General features: G+C 35.6%; 2 protein-coding genes across 8 annotated transcripts in view; both read right to left on the minus strand.

The window, feature by feature from the left end:
* Positions 1–7,744, minus strand: part of nrbp2b (nuclear receptor binding protein 2b) — a 53,543-nt gene extending 45,799 nt beyond the window's left edge. For 6 of the 7 annotated variants that reach the window (XR_012399156.1, XR_012399154.1, XR_012399155.1 and 3 more), the window contains exon 1: positions 7,308–7,744. Coding sequence is in view for 2 of the 7 variants with exons in the window: in XM_021470195.3 (XP_021325870.1) it covers positions 7,308–7,427 (120 nt within the window). In the remaining 5 variants the exon portion in view is untranslated. The remainder of the gene's footprint in view (positions 1–7,307) is intronic. The other variant, NM_001130617.2, reaches the window with a different exon arrangement.
* Positions 7,745–10,995: 3,251 nt separating this feature from the next.
* zgc:195173 lies at positions 10,996–16,255 on the minus strand. Its single transcript, NM_001128775.1, has 4 exons — positions 15,998–16,255; positions 14,511–14,621; positions 12,870–12,971; positions 10,996–11,448 (listed from the first exon to the last, which is right to left on the minus strand). Exons 1-4 carry the CDS (start codon positions 16,190–16,192, stop codon positions 11,362–11,364), a joined length of 495 nt encoding a protein of 164 aa, NP_001122247.1. The 5' UTR covers positions 16,193–16,255; the 3' UTR covers positions 10,996–11,361.
* Positions 16,256–18,823: the final 2,568 nt, after the last annotated feature.

The raw sequence follows: 18,823 nt of genomic DNA on the forward strand, positions 1-18,823 counted from the left end.
AAGCCGTTTTTAAGGATTATTAAGGGATTACTGCATAGACAGCATTTTTAGGGATCACTGCATCTGTAAGCTGCCTACCTAGAAAACATTTTGGGTCGTCATAAGCAAGCAGCATTTTTCACCATTATAAGGTGCTGCCCAAGTAGCCAGCATTATTGGCCCTGAAAACAGCATTTCAAGTAGGTTTCCTATCATGACAATCCATCTAAGAATGAGTTTGCTATCCAGACAGCAGTTGTGCATCACACTGCGCTTAACATTTTTGAATTTCACGCTACTATCAAGATTAATACAAATGTTTTTATGGATTTTCAAGAATCATAATGAGCTTAAGTTATAACATAAATAGCATTCTTGCATGCATTAGTATTGGAAAACATTTTGGGGTTGTCAGATTGATTGATTGATTGATTGATTGATTGATTGATTGATTGATTGATTATATTTGACAATTTTACCAAAAATATACAAACAAGTTAAGTTAGACTAATTCATACATATTTTAAAAACTGTAAAAGATAAAATACACAAAAAAGCCACAGGCTTATTTCCATTGTGGTCCTCGATATTCTTAAAAAATGAACGAGCTAATCATAAATGGAGTGCAAACATCAACAGCTCAGCAACTCGGCACAACAAAAACTTTAACTGTAAAACAACCACTTTTTAATTTCCCTTCTAAAAACACTCTTATTTGAATCTCTTTAAAAGTCGTGGGCAAAACATTCCAAGCAGCAGAGCTCGTACACAAAAAAGAATTTCTACCTGATTCACTCTTAAATCTATATGGGTAAATATCCCTGCTACAGTACGTGCTCTTGTAGAATGACAGTGCACCTCACTAACTAAAACGTAATAATTAAAAAAATATTTTGGGACCATTTTCTTTAAAATCTTAAAAACCATCACTAATTTTAAAAACTTAACCCTTTTCTCAACTTTTAAAAAATTTTAAAAAGTTACTTTGACTATAATGTTTCTTACTTGTCAGTAGAGGTACTTTAATAACAATTCTACACAACTTATTTTGGGCTGTCTGCAATTTATTTTTCTTTTTTATTTTAGAACTACCACTGTACCAAAAAGCTGCAGAATAGTCAAAGGCTGCACCAAGTGTGCCGCAAGCCTACGTTTGAGTGAAGGTCTCGGCCGTTAGATCGCCCCCTGGGGGCTGGCTGCAGTAAAAGTCATAAAGCCCGCCTCCTCCGTGTTAATGAAGGAGACTAGAGCCCAAATAAAAAAATGTATTGCACTTGCAATAAAATGTCCCGAAAGATTGTTCTGGTCGAATAAGGCAATGGTTATTGTGCTGAAATAGGTGCAGATCTTCATTTTTGTAAACAGTTTGTTTTTAGCAGTAATTTATTGCTGGGCGTGTCATCGTGATTGACAGTTGTGATTGACAGTTTCTCAAAGCAGCGCGTCTGAGCTTCGGCAGGAGACTGAAGTGTTTTTATTCGATTTCTGTGTTATTTTACCATGACAAAATGAGTTCAGCAGTAAACTACAGTTTCTGACATACATGATCCTGGTGGAACACTGTTTATTCGCTAAGGTCAGGGCTTTTTTCAGGCTTTATTAGTTTGCTGATACATGCCTAACCACCCAGATAGCAAAATACACTCGGGCCAGTTCCGGCTAGATTCTCGCCTGCCGGAGACTTACCCCTCAGAGCTCAGACTGACTACCTCTGCTGGACCTACTCCGGATGCCTGGACTCACTGCCCGATTCCAGCCCGAGTCAATCGAGCCAGATGCGGCGGCCAAGCGAGCCGGCGCTGCCGCATGTGAGCCGGAATCAGCCCGCGACGCCGCGAGTAGGTTATGCGCTGCGGCCCGGAGCTGGCGCGATTGAATATATAAAACCCTCATATTTGTTAACGTTATTACATTCATTTGTGTTGATATGACAGCAAACGCATGCTGAGAAGTTCGGGGGGCGTAGTTGACTTTACATAAAGCGTTTGGTTGGAAGCTCGGCTCCGCTCATTTTCGCGGCTCCTCCTCTGGCTCCATTAGACAATCCTTCTGCGCATGTCAAGGCTCCAATTTCAGCAGTCTTTTGCGACAGTTTGTGCCCGTCAAGCAGGCGTTTTGCCCTCAAGGCGTTCAATGGGAAAAGGGGCTGTCGCGTCGTCCATATTTTTTACAGTCATTGGGCTGCACTAATGCACTAGCTTAATTTTTTAGAGTTTGGGTATCTAGGAGCACTGCCTGTCTTGCTAAAAACTTAATTCTAGAACAAATTTGTGAATGGACTAAAACAGCCATCTTTTCACCTGTCAAATTACTGTCTAAAATGCAACCTAGGTGTTTCACTAGCTGTTTTGGAGTAATAATTTGATCCCCTACTTTTATCTTTGCCCCGACACATTTTCTTAATTTCGCAGCTGAACCAAATAAAATAAATTCCGTTTTACCCAAATGTAAGGACAATTTATTAAGACAAAACCATTTAGAGACTTATTCAATTTGTTTACTTATTTCATTTTCAATAAATTCCCTCCTCTCATGAGACACAATTATAGTTGCATCATCCGCATATAACAAAAGCTTATTTGAACAAGCCATTTTCAAATCATTAATATGCTGTATATTAAAAAAAGCAACGGACATAAAACACTGCCTTGTGGAACCCCATAAGTGATGGGTGAATAATCTGATAATACTCCATTTAAATCTACTATTTGCCTTCTGTTTTCAAGGTAAGATTTTATCCATTTACAGGCCAAGTTTCCAAAACCCATTGCTTTTACTTTTAAAAGCAATATGCCGTGGTCAACTGTATCGAAAGCTATTTGTAGGTCTAACAAAACCATCCCAACTCAACTTCCATTTATCCATATCTCTCTTTATAGAATCGGTTAAATATAAAATAGTTGAATCAGTAGAATGATTTTTCCTAAAACCCGATTGAAACTCATACAAAATGTCATGTTTTAAAAAATTATTTTCAATCTGCTCATAAATAATTTTCTCCATCACTTAAGTCATATGAAGCTTTAGGCTGCACTTTTGGGAACTATAAAAGCTGCACACTTTTAGTAATAATACAGCATTTTGGTGATAATATCGAACCACTATATAATACGTTGTCTACAATTATACCAAAAAAAAACAGGCATAAAGTTTTGTAAGATACCTACACAGACAGCTGCAGCATGCCACGGCATCATAGTGATGGTCACCATACAATGTGATCTCCCGACTTCTGCATTATATGAGCTGTCTAACTAACTTATCACCTAAACAGCATGCTTTGTAGTTTGCAGTGAGCTTACTACCTAGGGAATTACAATGAACTGCCCACATAATCGTAAATTTTTGCCCATACCTGTAAATTGCCTACCTTACATCCACCATAAGAAGCTAGATATAGGAGGAGTGAGTTGTCTTTACTACAACAGACATCATTTAGGAAAGTTTTGTGAGATAACTACACAAAACACAGCATGCCATGGCATCATAGTGATGTTCACTCTACAATGTTCCCTGTCTACTTCTGTATTATATGAGCTGTCTCACTAGCTTATCACCTAGACAGCATGTTTTGTGCTTTGAAGTGAACTTACTACCTAGGGAATAACACTGATCTGCCCACTTACTCATAATTCTTTTGCCAATGTTTGCGCTACCTACACCACAAGAAGCTACCTTGGAGTGTGTCTTTACAGACATCATTTAGGCAATTTCCGTGAGATACCTACATAGACAGCATGCCATGGCATCATAGTGATGTTCACCCTACAAAGTGCCCTGCCTACTTCAGAACCCTATTACCTGGCTAACTAGCTTATCACCTAGACAGTATATTTCGTGCTTTGCAGTGAGCTTACTACCTAGGGAATTGCATTGAATTGCCCACTTACTTATAAATTTTTGCCCATACCTGCAAATTGCCTACCTTACATTCACCATAAGAAGCTACCTATGAGGAGTGAGTTGTCTTTACTACTACAGACATCATTTAGGAAAGTTTTGTGAGATTCCTACACAGACAGCATGCCATGGCATCATAGTGATGGTCACCCTACAATGTCCCCTGCCTACTTCTGTATTATGCGAGCTGTCTAATTTATCACCTAGACAGCATGTTTTATGATTTTCAGTGAGCTTACTATAGGGAATTTCAAGAAACTGCCGACTTAGACATGATTTGTGTCAGTAATTACATTTACAAGTTGCCTACAGCAAAGGTGCTACCTATAAGAGTGTGCTTACTACATTCACAGTGTTTTTTGGAATGATTGTGAGCTGCCTACATAGACAGCATTGCATCCTAGTGATGGTGAACCTACAATGTGCCCTGCCGGCATCTCCATCATTGTGTGAACTGTTTAAATATTTTTAGGTATTACACTGAAATCATGCACATTTGTGATCATGGGCTGATAAGTGAAACACAGCCGATATAAAACTGTCCCTCAGTGAGTGTCACTCGTAGCAATAACCTATATTATTAAATAAGCTGCACTCTAGTCCATTAAAAAGAGCTGTCCCAAATTTGCTTACCTGTACATTATAAAAAGTTGACTAAGAGTAAGCTTACCACCTAGACATCATGATTTGTGCTTTGCAGTGAGCTTACTAACTAGGGAGTTACACTGATCAGCCCACTTACTCATAATTTTGTGCCCATATCTGCAAATTGCCTACCTACTAGGGATGGGAAGATTAACCGATATGTATCGATACGCGGTCATGCGCGTGCACGATGCGAGTGCATCGGTTGAGCAGCAGAGGATGAATGAAATTTTGGAAGCAAATCGAGATGCATCGGTTTTTGCGAGATGCATCGATTTTTCCGAGATACAGCTTATATTTTTAATATAGAATGTATTTTTTATTTATTAACAAGTGTTGTCAACTTGTTTTTGGCGCATAATTTAATCGACCTACATAAAGTAAGCCTTAGCAACGGATTTGCGGATGTGCACACACTACAACTCAGTGTATCAGGTGTGCGGATGAAGCTAGTGGAGCGCCCTCAGAAAGCGCGAGAAGCAAAACAAACATTTTATTCCCCACTGAGTTTTAAATCTAAAGTATGGCAACATTATGGATTTAAGGATGGACGACATGACAGGACAGATGCAATTTGCAAAATGTGCCGCGCATCTGTAAAATACGCGGGCAGTACGACTAATCTGAAATCTCACTTGAAGCAGCGCCACGGTGTTGTTGTGAAAGCATCTTCCAGTGTTTCTGCATCCCCGGCTTTCGCACTGCTTCAACCAGCTCCAAAAGTGGTGAGAAAAGCATTGCAAGTTTTTTTTTCCGTGCGCAACAGTTCTGCTCGCTCTACGCCAATAACGAATGCTATTGCATTGTTCATCTGCAAAGATATTCAGCCTAGTGTCACGGAGAACGAAAGTTTTAAACACCTCCTCCTGTTAATTTTTATTTAATTATAATAATAATAATAATATTAATAATAATAATGATAAAAATAATTGGGTGTCACGGTGGCACAGTGGGTAGTTTGACCACCTCACAGCAAGAAGATTGCTGGTTTGTTATATTTTTATCAGCCTGTTGTTTACAGTGACAGTGATGTTTCAAAGCAGCATAACACTGCTAGTTCATGACCTTAAGTTTTGAATATTCAGTGGCAAAATATATCTTTGTAAAACTTGTTTTCATAGTTGAAAAGTTAAATCACAATTCTTGTTGTGCAATGCTAAATTTATTTATGTTGAAAGAGTGCAAATATATATATATTTTAATATATATTGCACTTATACATTCTGTTTATCTTGAAAATACTGAAATAATATGTGCTATATGTTCTAAAATGGCCCTCTACTGTAAACTGACACTCTGGCTCTGAGAGAAGAGCCAGTTTGTAAAAAAAGTCTTGGTTTTGCTTGGTTAATAAATAATCAAACTCATTCAATGGCACAGCTTCCTCTTTCACATCATCTCATAAACTTGATCTAATTAGTTAGTGCTGAAATATCGCATCGTATCGTGTTGCATCGCAATATGTCACAAATGTATCGCTAATATATCGGATCGTATTCTTTGTATCGAGATGCGTATCGGATCGGCATTATAGCTTAGATGCCCAACCCTACTACCTACACAGTAAGAAGCTACCTAGGAGGGGTGTGTTATCTTTATACAGACAGCATTTGGGGGATTTTTTGCAATTTACCTACATAGGCAGCATGCAATGGTATCATAGTGATGGTCACCCTACAATGTCCCCTGCCTACTTCGGTATTATGCGAGCTGTCTAACTTATCACCTAGACAGCATGTTTTATGATTTACAGTGAGCTAAAAATAGGGAATTTCAAGAAACTGCCGACTTAGACATCATTTTTGTCAGTAATTACATTTACAAGTTGCCTACAGCAAAGGTGCTATAAGAGTGTGCTTACTACATTCACAGTGTTTTTTGGAATGATTGTGAGCTGCCTACATAGACAGCATTGCATCCTAGTGATGGTGAACCTACAATGTGCCCTGCCGGCATCTCCCTCGTTGTGAACTGTTTAAATATTTTTAGGTATCACATTGAAATCATGCACATTTGTGATCATGGGCTGATAAGTGAAACACAGCCGATAAAACTGTCCCTCAGCAAGTGTCAATTGTAGCTATAACCTATATTTTTAAATAAACAGCATCCTAGTCCATTAAAAGGATGATATGCTTACCTGTACATCATAGAAAGTCGACTAAGAGAAAGAATTATCACCTAGACAGCATGTTTTTTTGCTTTGCAGTGAGCTTACTACCTAGGGAGTTACACTGATCTGCCCACTTACTCATAATTTTGTGCCCATATCTGCAAATTGCCTACCTACACAGTAAGAAGCTACCTAGGAGGGGTGTGTTATCTTTATACAGACAGCATTTTGGGGATTTTTTTGCAATTTACCTACATGGGCAGCATGCAATGGCATCAGTGATGTTCACCCTACAATGTTCCCTGCCTACTTCTGCATCATATGAGCTGTCTAACTAGCTTATCACCTAGACAGCATGTTTTTGTGCTTTGCAGTGAGCTTACTACCTAGGGAATTACAATGATCTGCCCACTTACTCATAATTTAGCTTACCTAGGGGTGTGTTGTGTTTTTGCTATACAGAAAGCATTTTAGGGATTTTTTGGGTGAGATATACAGCATCTATGTCCACACAGACAGCATGCCATGGCATCAATGTGATGGTCACCATAACGTTACAATGTGCCCTGCCTACTTCTGCATCATATTTTAGGTATCACACTAAAATCATGTACACTTGTGATAATTAGCTGATGATTTGGGACACGGACAATGATGAATTGGCACATACCTGCTCTTTTCTCTTCTGCCAGCGGCCGCAGGGACTCTCCTCCACGATTTCACTCTCATCCTCGCTCTCCTCTTCTTTCTCCTCGGATCCAGAGTTTCTCTCCGGGACTGACATGGTCATTATATGCCACAAGAACACGGTAAAACAGTCGTCGCGCCTCGGTAAAAGAACCTCAGAAGAAGAGCGTTGAAATGACGCGCTGTTTCGCGATAGTCCACTGACATTATCTCCTGTCAGGAACAACTGATGTCGTATATATTTTTAATATTCCATCAAATCAAGAAGAAAAGAAAATGTTTTTGCATATTCAGAATAATAGCTGTTAAAATAGTTTAAAAATAAAATGTCCTCTCATACAGCAGTTTACCGCTTTGAAACGACACACAAACACGCCGAGTGCAACTGTTGGCACACAGATTACCGTAATCAGCAGAGACAACACGACTGTTGAAAAAGGTAAATAAATACACAAAAGATTTTCTCTTCCGAATCAAACAGAGAAAATCACGATGTTTTAGACAAATTATTGTCTTTGTAAAATGACTACGTATCTATGTGTTAAATACATAAAGAGAGTAACGTTAGCAAGCAGTTAGAAATGTTAGCTACAGCTTTAAATTACATTATAGTTCCTCTGAATGAACAGAAAATGAACGACTATCACTCATTTTGACTACAATTTCCGAAATACAGTGACTAAAATGTCGTGCAGTGTCGAAGTTAGTACACTCAGTAGTTTATATATATAAAAATTCTTGTCAGGCATACCTAAAACAAGTCATTTAATCACAATACGTTTTTAGTAGGCTACAAATTGTAAACTAATAAACTGATACTTTAGTTGTACATATTTTTACAAGGTGGTTTCAATATTTTACATTAAAGGCATTTAATAAAATATCTTAAACTGTGTTTGATTAGATTATGATAAGAAATGTTCCTTGAGCTTAAAATCCACATATTAGGATGATTTCTGAAGGATCACTTGACACTGAAAACTTATATAATTCGTTCATTCATTTTCCTTTAGCTTAGTTCTTTCATTAATCAGGCGTCACCACAGCAGAATGAACCACCAACTTATCCAGCATATGTTTTAAACAGCGGATGCCCTTTCAGCCACAATCCATTACTGGGAAACAACACTCATTCACACACATACAGCCAATTCAGCTTATTCAATTCACCCATAGTGCATGTCTTTGGACTTGAAACCGGAGCATCCAGAGGAAACCCACACCAACACAGGAAAAACATGCAAACTCCACACAGAAACGCCAACTGGTCCAGCAGGGACTCGAACCAGCAACCTTTTTGCTGTGAGGCAACAGTGCTAACCACTGAGCCACCGTGTCACCCAAAACTGATATAATGGTGCTACAAATTCAGCATTTGATCACAGATATAAAATATACTCGCAGAAGAAGGCTGTTTTTTTTCAAATTATAAACTATTTTACAATTTATATTTAGTTGTGCACAGTACATGTGCTGCATATAATCTTTTCTCAGTATAATAACCATCACTGTTTTCTTGTCTACAGAGAAATTTAAGAATCTTCAAGTATAATTATGATATCAGTTGAAGTTAATCTATTAAAAGAACTGAAAAAGCCTGTTTGATGAATGAAAAGAAAGATCAAATGACTCGGGAATATACTAACTTGTTATTTAAAGTCATTTAGGTTTGCAGAAAGGTGCTGTCCGTGGTTCTGACCAAACACTGAACAATGTATACATGTTTAATTTCATTATAAAAGTCATGCAATGTAGTGGAAGCACCAACATTTCAATATACATACAAAATAAAGATGCATTTAGTTATAGTTGCAAACATGCATGCAATTCTTTTTTTTTTATCTAATATAATTAATATTTTGATACATTCTCTGTATTTTTTCACACAAACCCTAGTCCACTTTCTTTGTAATTAGACAGAACACACAAACCTCCAAAGTGAGAACTGAATGACCCGGACATGATGCCAGCAAACACTTACAAAAGTGCAACAGTTCAGCCAAGGGATAAACAAATGCCTGGCTAAAAATGTCTCTTGTTATTGTTACATTTTATAAATGATGCTCTGAGCTGTCATAGCAATTTACGGTCAAATCAGCCTCGTTAATTAAGATTGAAAAAGTGCTGGAAGAGATGGTTTGTGTCTGAGTGAAGCTGTATTTGGTATTGCTACAATAATGAATGAAAACAAACTGCAGTTACATTTAGGAAGGTAATGCTCATTATGATAAGCGTTGACTTTATACCATTAACATAACATTAGAATTTAATCTAATGTATTTTAGGGGAATAAATCAAAGCTCAAAATGTTATCACTCTTTGTTTTGGAAAAAAAACCCAAATTTTATTATTACTTGTTTTTAAAAAAACATTTAAGTTCAAAAACTAATCTGAGTACAGTGAACTTAATCCATTTGAGTAAACAAAGCAATTTAAGCACAGTAAAACCCAATAAATAAAGAGAACTCAAACCAACTGAGTACTGTAAAACCAAATAAGGCAACTCAAATATACAGTTGAAGTCAGGATTATTAGCCCCCTAAATTATTAGCCCCCGTTAATTTTTTTCCCCAACTTCTGTTTAATGGAGAGCAGATTAAAACATAGTTTTAATAGCTCATTTCTAATAACTGATTTATTTTATCTTTGCCATGATGACAGTAAATAATATTTGACTAGATATTTTTCAAGACACTTCTATACAGCTTAAAGTGACGTTTAAAGGCTTAACTAGGTTAATTAGATTAACTAGGCCGATTAGGGTAATTAGGCAAGTCATTGTATAATTCTGTAGACTATCGAATATATATATATATAGCTTAAAGGGACTAATAATTGACCTTAAAATGGTTTTAAAAAAAAATTAAAAGCTGCTTTTATTTTAGCTGAAATAAAACAAATAAGACTTTCTCCAGAAGAAAAATATTATCAGAGTTACTGTGAACATTTCCTTGCTTAATTTTAAGAAATATTTTAAAAAGTTTAAAAAAAAATCAAAGGGGGTCTTATAATTCTGACTATTTATTATTATTTTATATTTTACATTTCTAATAGATTATTTTTTATCATTTTAAAAATTGGCGACACAGTGGCACAGTAGGTAGTGCTGTCGCCAGACTCGCCACACAGCAAGAAGGTCATTCCTCCGGGTGCTCTGGTTTCCCCCACAGTCCAAAGACATGAGATACATTGGAATGAATAAATGAATTTTAATAATTCTATATAACTGTAAATATTTATATAATACCTAATTTATATATTTGTGTATACATCATATATACATAATATTTTTATTAAAAAAAATGATAAAACATTGTAAGGCACAATATGTTGTATAAATATTTTATTCACTCATTCATTTTCTTTTCGGCTCGAACCAGCGACCTTCTTGCTGTGAGGTGACAGCACTACCTACTGCGTCACCTATTTTATTAGTTTGAATATATATATATATATATATATATATATATATATATATATATATATATATATATATATATATATATTTTTTTTTTTTTTTTTTTTTTTTACAAAGCATCATAAAAAGGCACAATATTTAGGGCTGGATAACACATTTCCTCCTTTTTTTCTTGAAAGGTGTTCATTTCTGAACCCGTTTACCTTAAGGTTGAAAGAAAAATCTAAGAAATACCTTCATTTACTAACAATACCCGATGCATGAATCAAGAGAATCATTGAGAAAAACATAAAACAGGCTAATTTTAATGTTAGCATGAATAATAAATGAAAAAGTAAGGACTTAAAAACACATTCTTGTTTAACCTTGTCCAACATAAAAAATTCATACTATTACATTTTTAATGATTAGTGTCCTATTGAATACTAATTAAACATTCTGATTATTGAAACAAAACAAATAAATGGCACTCATAATAACTACTGCCACTAATCTAAGATGCACAGTAAAAAATCTGTATTGAAATGATGATGTACAATGCAAAGATGCCTACAGTATTACTGAATACATCAAAATCGGTTCTTTAAAAAGTGACATTAAAGAAATACGATGTGATCTTCTACGGCTTTATCGCTGCTAGGAGAGATGGAGATCCATTAGTGTAGCTCATTTTTTTGCAGTGATCAATTCTCGTATTCAACAAGTCCTGAAATGATAAAAATAATAGTTATTATTCACTGATTACCATCAAAACAAACATTAAATATGCATTTCCGTTCAAATATATTGAGAACGATTTCATTTACAGTATGATGGTTTTCTTATAATACACTAATAAAGAAAATACATTCAAATAAATCTTATTTGTGACCCTGCACCAAAACAAGTCATAGGTAATAATTTACAATGAGATTAAGAGATCACAGAAAAGCTGAATAAATAAGCTTTCTTAATGTTTCTTTGTCAATCTTTGTCAGAACAGAAGAATATTTGGCTGATGTTTATGTTTTATCATGCTTATGACAGATTTATGACAAGTTTTGTTATCTTGGTAATGTGCAGTTGTCATGACAGACAAAAACAGCTTGTGATGTATTTACTCATGTCAAGTTGTCGTAACAAACAATGCTATCTTTGCATATAATGTGTCATAAACGAGTGAATAATACTAAAGAGACAGTTGTTATAAGCATGAAAAAACTCATTCAGGTGTGTCATGTAATGATTATAAAGTTTTCTTCATGAACACCCATTCAAGTAAAGTGTTGCCTTACTACAACTAAATAATAATATTACCCTTTGATTATCCAAAAAAAAAGTTCATCCAAAAAAATGTAAATTTTTTAACCTTTAACATTTTGTAACCTTATCTTGTTCAAAAACATGTTTGACTTTCTTTCTTTTATTAATAACAAAAGAAGATCTTCATGTGTCTCTATGTGTTACTGCTGTAAGTGAATATAAAGTTTTGGGTGAACTATCCCTTTAAGACACAGGTGTCAAACTCATTTCCAAAAGGGCCGCAGCTCTGCACAGTTCAGTTCCAACCCTAATTAAACACACCTGATCAAACTAATTGAGTCCTTCAGGCTTGTTTGAAACCTACAGGTAAGTGTGTTGGGGCAGGGTTGGAACTAAACTGTGCAGGGCTTCGGCCCTCCAGGAATTGAGTTTGACACCCCTGCTTTAAGAGGATTAAAAAAAATCTAAAATATTATAAAAATATTCTTTAATTTTTTTTCTGAAGTTAGAAAATGGTACTTAAAATAAATTTCTTCTTAAGAATGTTTCCTAAATCTAACATTGGAGTCACATTTTTCCAAAATGTTTTCATTGCACAGAATAACTGAACATGGGACCTGATTTCCAGGAAATGATTATTCAAGTTTGCACAACATTGTTTCCTTGAAAATGCAACCCTTGTCTGAATTGCATCAAATGTTTCAGATTTCGGTTTGTCTTTAAAACGTAAACAAACCAAGCCCAAGTTAAGCTAAATGCTTCAGTATCGTATAATCATAAACTTTGTGAAAAATGACAACAAAATCAAGTCCAATAGTTCAAAAATCTGTTTGTAAATGCTGAAATGTCACTGTGCAATGTTTACAGTGATGTGGGGTGAATGACCTGTGTGAGCTGTGGTTTGTGAATGCAGTGGATGTACGGCTTCGGTTCATTCTGTATCTCTCCATTGTAGATCTTATAGCAGATCCCACAGTCAATCAGAGGCTGCAAACAGATGATCAATATTATGACTATTATCCATCGCATTCATATCAACTCATTTCATCAATTACATTCATATCAACACATTTCAGACTCGGCTCAAAACTTTTCTCAAAACTATGGCTAAAAAGTTCTCATCAATTTATGACCATTAATAATAAATGTTTTTTAAAGGGGAGAGTTCACAAACACAGAATGAAAATTTACTCACCCTCAAGTGGTTTCAAACATTTATGAGTTTCTATTCTGCAAAAGAAGATATTCTGAAGAATGTTGGTAACCGGTAACCATCGACTTCCATAGTAGGAAAAACAAATGCTATGAAAGTTAATGGTTATCGGTTTCCAATATTTTAATATCTTCTTTTGTGTTCTACGGAAGAAAGAAACTCAAACAGGTTTATGTTGAATGAAGGGTGAGTAAATGCTGACAGAATTATTATTTTTTTGTGGTTGAACTGTTCCTTTAACATTATTAAAGGGATAGTTCACCACAAAAAATGACAATTTACTCACTCAAGCAATTCCAAAGCTTTAAGAGTTTCTCTTTTGCCAAAGTAGATATTTTGAAGAATGTTAGAAACTGGTAACAATTGACTTCCATAGTAGGAAAAACAAATGGAAGTCAATGGTAACCGGTTTCCAATATTTTTTTTTTTATCTTTTTTTGTGTTTAATGGATGAAAGAAACTCAAACATGTTTTTGACAAGTGAAGGGTAATTAAATGACCACAGTATTTACATTTTTGGGTAAACCTTTAACAATATTAAAGGGATAGTTCAAAAAAAAAAATACATTTACTTACTGTTTATTTGATCTTAAGTGGTTACAAACCTTTAAGAGTTTCTCTTTTGCCAAAGAAGATATTTTGAAGAATGTTAGAAACCGGTAACCATTGACTTCCATTGTAGGAAAAACAAATGCTATTGAAGTCAATGGTCAACAATTTTGAATATCTTTCAAAATATCTTCGTGTTCTATGAAAAAAAAAAAACTCAAAACAGGTTTCTGATGAGTGATGGGTGAATAAATGCTGACACAATATTTTTGGTGGGGTGAACTGTCCCTTTAACAATATTAAAGGGATAGTTCACCACCAAAAATGAAAATTTTGGTTTCAAACCTTTATGAGTTTCTATTTTGCAAAAAAAAATAGATTAAAAAAAGATATTTTTAAAAATGTTAGCAACCAGTAACCTTTGACTTCCATAGTAGAAAAAACAAATACTATGAAAGGCAACGGTTACAGGTTTTTAATATTATTGGAAATATATTATTTTTGTGTTCAACAGAAGAAAGAAACTCAAACATGTTTTTAGACCAGTGAATGGTGAGTAAATGACAGAATTTTCTAATTTGGGTGAACTATCCCTTTAAAAAAATATTCTTCAAATGTAGGCAAGATTAAATATATAAAGAAACAACAGAATACTTTTAGAAACACACTAGTGCTCTTTATATACATTACACATTTTACACAATATAACTGCAAGAAAAATCTATTAAAGTCATTTCAATTTATTCAATTCTGTAGCAACTTACCCTGTCATTTCTGAAAGCACATTTAGTCGGGTTTGGATCTTTAGTTCCTTTAGGGCATCTGGTGGCTTTCAGGTTAAAGTGATGAAAAGGATAACTCACACCAAATCCACCCTACAACAAACCAGATTATAATGCGATTCATCATGGAATTCAAGCTTTAACATGTCTAAGCATTAACCCATATTTTTAACCCTTTAACTTCCACTCCAAGAATTCTTTTTGGTTTAATTGTGTTCTTGGCACCACTCTAAGCTAATTTTGATTTTTCTTTTAATAATAACCTACAGTATGGACAAAAGGTCAACCAGACAGATATGGTGGCTGTTAAAGGGTTAAAATACATTGTTATTAATACATTTTCATTGAATGAATGCAACTTCCACAATCAAAAGATTTATGTTAGTTATAATTAACTTTAGCAACTGTATATTTAATATATAATTACGTAATATGACATTAATGCAAAATTTACAGCAAATATAGATTATATTGGTTTGTTAGTGTACCCATCTTCCAATGGCTACTCCCGGCAGGTAAACGTGCTATGTAATAAAGCGCAAATCATCTCAGACCGGATTCTTATTATACATTACAATGAGTTGACTCTACTCAAATGGCCTCCACAGTCACCAGATCTCAATCCGATAGAGCACCTTTGGGATGTGGTGGAACAAGAGATTCACATCATGGATGTGCAGCCGACAAATCTGCAGCAACTGTGTGATGTTATCATGTTAATATGGAACTAAATCTCTGAGGAATATTACTATGACCTTGTTTAATCTATGTCATGGAGGATTAAAGCAGTTCTGAAGGCAAAAGAGGGTCCAGCCCTTGTACTAGTAAGTTGTACCTGATAAAGTGACAAGTGAGTGTATATTAGCTATATAACATTTTGCTAATGAATGCTACATCACATTAAACTGATAATCTGTGATACATACCGTAGTATACTTTAGTTTTTACTACAGTAAACTGGTGTATGTAGTTGTAGAAAACGTACTTGTTACTAATTTGTTTATTTTACTATATGTTTACAACGTTTTATTACCACAACAACAATAAAATTACCTTAACTATAAGTACATTACAATAGTGAAGCTCAAAAACACTAGTATTTACTACAAAACACTATAATATTTGTTAGTGTTTTATAAGTAAAATAAACAAAACATTTTAAATAAGCACTTAAGGTGGCTTCTAATTAAAATTGGGGTAAAGTTGCTTTTAAATTCATATGTTTAGACTTTTACCTTCTTAATATAACTTAATGAAAGTGTAAGGAAATACGAAAATCATATTAGCACTCAATCACTATCAAAATACAACATTGTTCAATTAAATATTGCTAATGTAGTTTTGAAGTCAGACTTGCATGTATTTCAGACCGAATATTCAAAGCAGCATGGTAAAGTGAACTGAATGTAGGAATATAACAGCAACTTTACCTCAGTATAATTTAAAAGGTGTCAAATGAAGTCACTTACGTCGATTTCAGACTTGTCCAGACTCCTGAAGAAGAGAAAAACGCTTTTGATGGTCTGGTGCGAGTTAATCTGCTCTACAGCCATTTCAACACCTTTCCTGTGGTTTTCGGAAAGTTTGCTGAGATCCTCCTGAGCCTCCGACGAGTCCAGAAACAGTCCAGCACTGACCAGCATGAAGAGCAGAAACACGGGCATCTTTATCCAGTACTGAAATGCCGGTTTTTAATAAGGAGCTTCAGAGAAATGCAGACGCCGAGAGCTGCGCTGAGGTTGTGCAATCAGGAGGTGTTTTTGTGGAGGAGAGTCATTTTTCCTCCCTTTGTTTGCCTGTTTTTACTTTCACTTCCAGAGGGAATATGAATTAAGTAGTTTGGGAGATTAGAGTGCCATCCAGTGGAGGACAGTCAATGAATTTATGTTGCTGGATATTATTGTTATAATCAGTGTTGGGCATTATTTTCACTAATTATGATGGCATAGCAGTCAAAATAGGACGAATGAGCTCATGTATGGGACAAATTCTAGATCTTTGTCAGTGAGGGGTGGGTCTTTCTTCCGAACCTCCCTGGCTACAGGCCTGAAGAGTTACAGAATGTTTTATGCTTATATAGTAAATATGTTTTTAAAATTTTGGCTGCAAAAGCGCACATACAGGTGTTTCAGGCGCAGGTCAGATTTTCTCCAGGTCATAAATTATTTTGTTTATATAAATTTTGTCTAAAAAAATTATTATAGTTTCATCTGGAATGCATCCTAGATCACCTTTTGAAGTGGTTTGAGCAATCGGATACCAAACAGCCTCAAAAACACAGACGTGACGGGAATATATATTGAATAAAAATATATTATATTAATTATATTATAAATATATCATATAATATTAAACTACATAAATAATTAAAAGGACAAATGCTGGACCTTTTGGCCGTGGGGGTGGTTAGCAGCAACTGACATGCTTTTAGGTTATGTGACCGCTAGATGGCGGTCTTGTATAATAAAGCTTACCATTACTAGGAGTTTGTAAGTCATGTTGTGTCCTAGCCGGGCTCACTTTCTGTTCTATGTCCCGCATCTTTAATTATATTAATCTGTCTCCATATTCTACTGCATCCCAGAACATTACACAGCACCAAAAATGTGAAAATATATATTCAAAATATTTAATACGTTTTTGTCCACAGCCGACCGCAACTCGCCGTGACTAATATACCCCAGCCTGTGTGCTCCAATGGGGTGCGCTCTCTTCAGCGTTCACCATGACAACGACTCACAGCAGTGACGTGTCTTGTAAAAATTTGCATCTGCATTCCTATAAAGCTCGTCGGTTCTCTCTCAGCGTTGTCAGTTCGCTCAGTGTTGCTGTTTGTAATTGACCAAGGTGAGTTCAATACCGACGGTACTAGTGGAGCCACGACAATCTCACGAAGTCCGGTTCGTGAAGCTTCACTCGGGCCCGTCTGTGCAGTAGTTCCTTGCAGTTTGCGTACATAATCGCAATGTCGCGAAGAATATTACGTGTTTGTTGCTCGAAATGTGCCGCCGAGCTACATCTAGTGAACACTGGCACGGCCTGGCGCCCGGTTTTCTCGTGCACTCCGTGGGGCGAGGTGGCTTTTGAGCCCTAGGCAGGGAACAAACAACCCCTGAGGACCCTAAGGGAAACACGGGAGGCCGGTAGTGGGACCTCACTGCGAGGGTTATGGTGGGTGGGAGCAGCGAGGCCCACTCATCGCCTATTTTAAACTATAGTTTTAAACTTTAGTTTACTATAGTTTGAAATGGAAACCATGGCAACTGTGATGATTTAACTTTATGCAAAGAGCTTAGAATGACCAAGAGGCGACACTCAATAGGTCATTAGCGATCGGCTGTCCATTGGATTTCATTGCTGTCGCGATGGCAAGCAGCTGCTTTGTTTTTAATTAATTAATTCAAAAAGCGCGTTAAAGCTGAGAGATGACAATACGACACTTATCAAAAGTGTTGATAAAATGGCCGTCGCGTCATCTAGTGTCTGTTTCCCAAATCGCCTCTTGGTGATTCTATGCTCTTTGCTCTATGTCTGACTGTTGTAATGTTTTGCTTTGTTTTTCAGCAGAGTTGTTGAGCAAAGAAGGACTATTAAAGACAACCGCGGGTTACATTCACGAGCGCGTGCATTATAATGTTTCCGGGCTGTTTTCTGAAAGTTTATCTTGTTTAGATAAGTTTGCAGGTCAAACAAAATAAACTATACTCTTTCTAAACACCTGTCTCGTGTTTTATTTGTCCTCTACAGCAATACACTGTCAGAAGTCTGTTGAATGCATTTGTATGCAACACGGTTTGACAATAAAGTAGTCTAACAAAATAAATAGTAATAGATGTACCTTCATTAGTCAACATTTGGTGTAGGTAATAAAAAGTTAATCAAAGATGTCCTAAGATATAATGGTAATGTTATAGTTGTTACATAACTGTATTAATTATTATTCTGTATGTTTAAAACCAGCAGATTCACTACATATTTAACATGTCATGAACTTACTGTTATTCAAAAATTTGCTCAATAAAAAATGTCCTAAGACAAGAATGGGTATTGTTTTTATTTTGTGTCAAGCTATTTTAGGTTTAAGGTTAACTACAGCAGGTATAGAGTACCTAAATTATAATATTGGTTGTCCGAGTTATTTTAATGACCCAAATCAAATAAAATGTCTCTTACTCAAGTACTTTTAGCATGCAAAAGTCAAATTTAAGTATATAAAATACAGTTTCCAACAACAAAATTTTGTCTCTTGAAAATGACCAGTGGGGTGGTGAGAAAAAAGGTTAATAAATATATAT

The sequence above is a fragment of the Danio rerio genome, chromosome 24 (assembly GCF_049306965.1).
Source record: "Danio rerio strain Tuebingen ecotype United States chromosome 24, GRCz12tu, whole genome shotgun sequence".
NCBI lineage: Eukaryota > Metazoa > Chordata > Actinopteri > Cypriniformes > Danionidae > Danio > Danio rerio.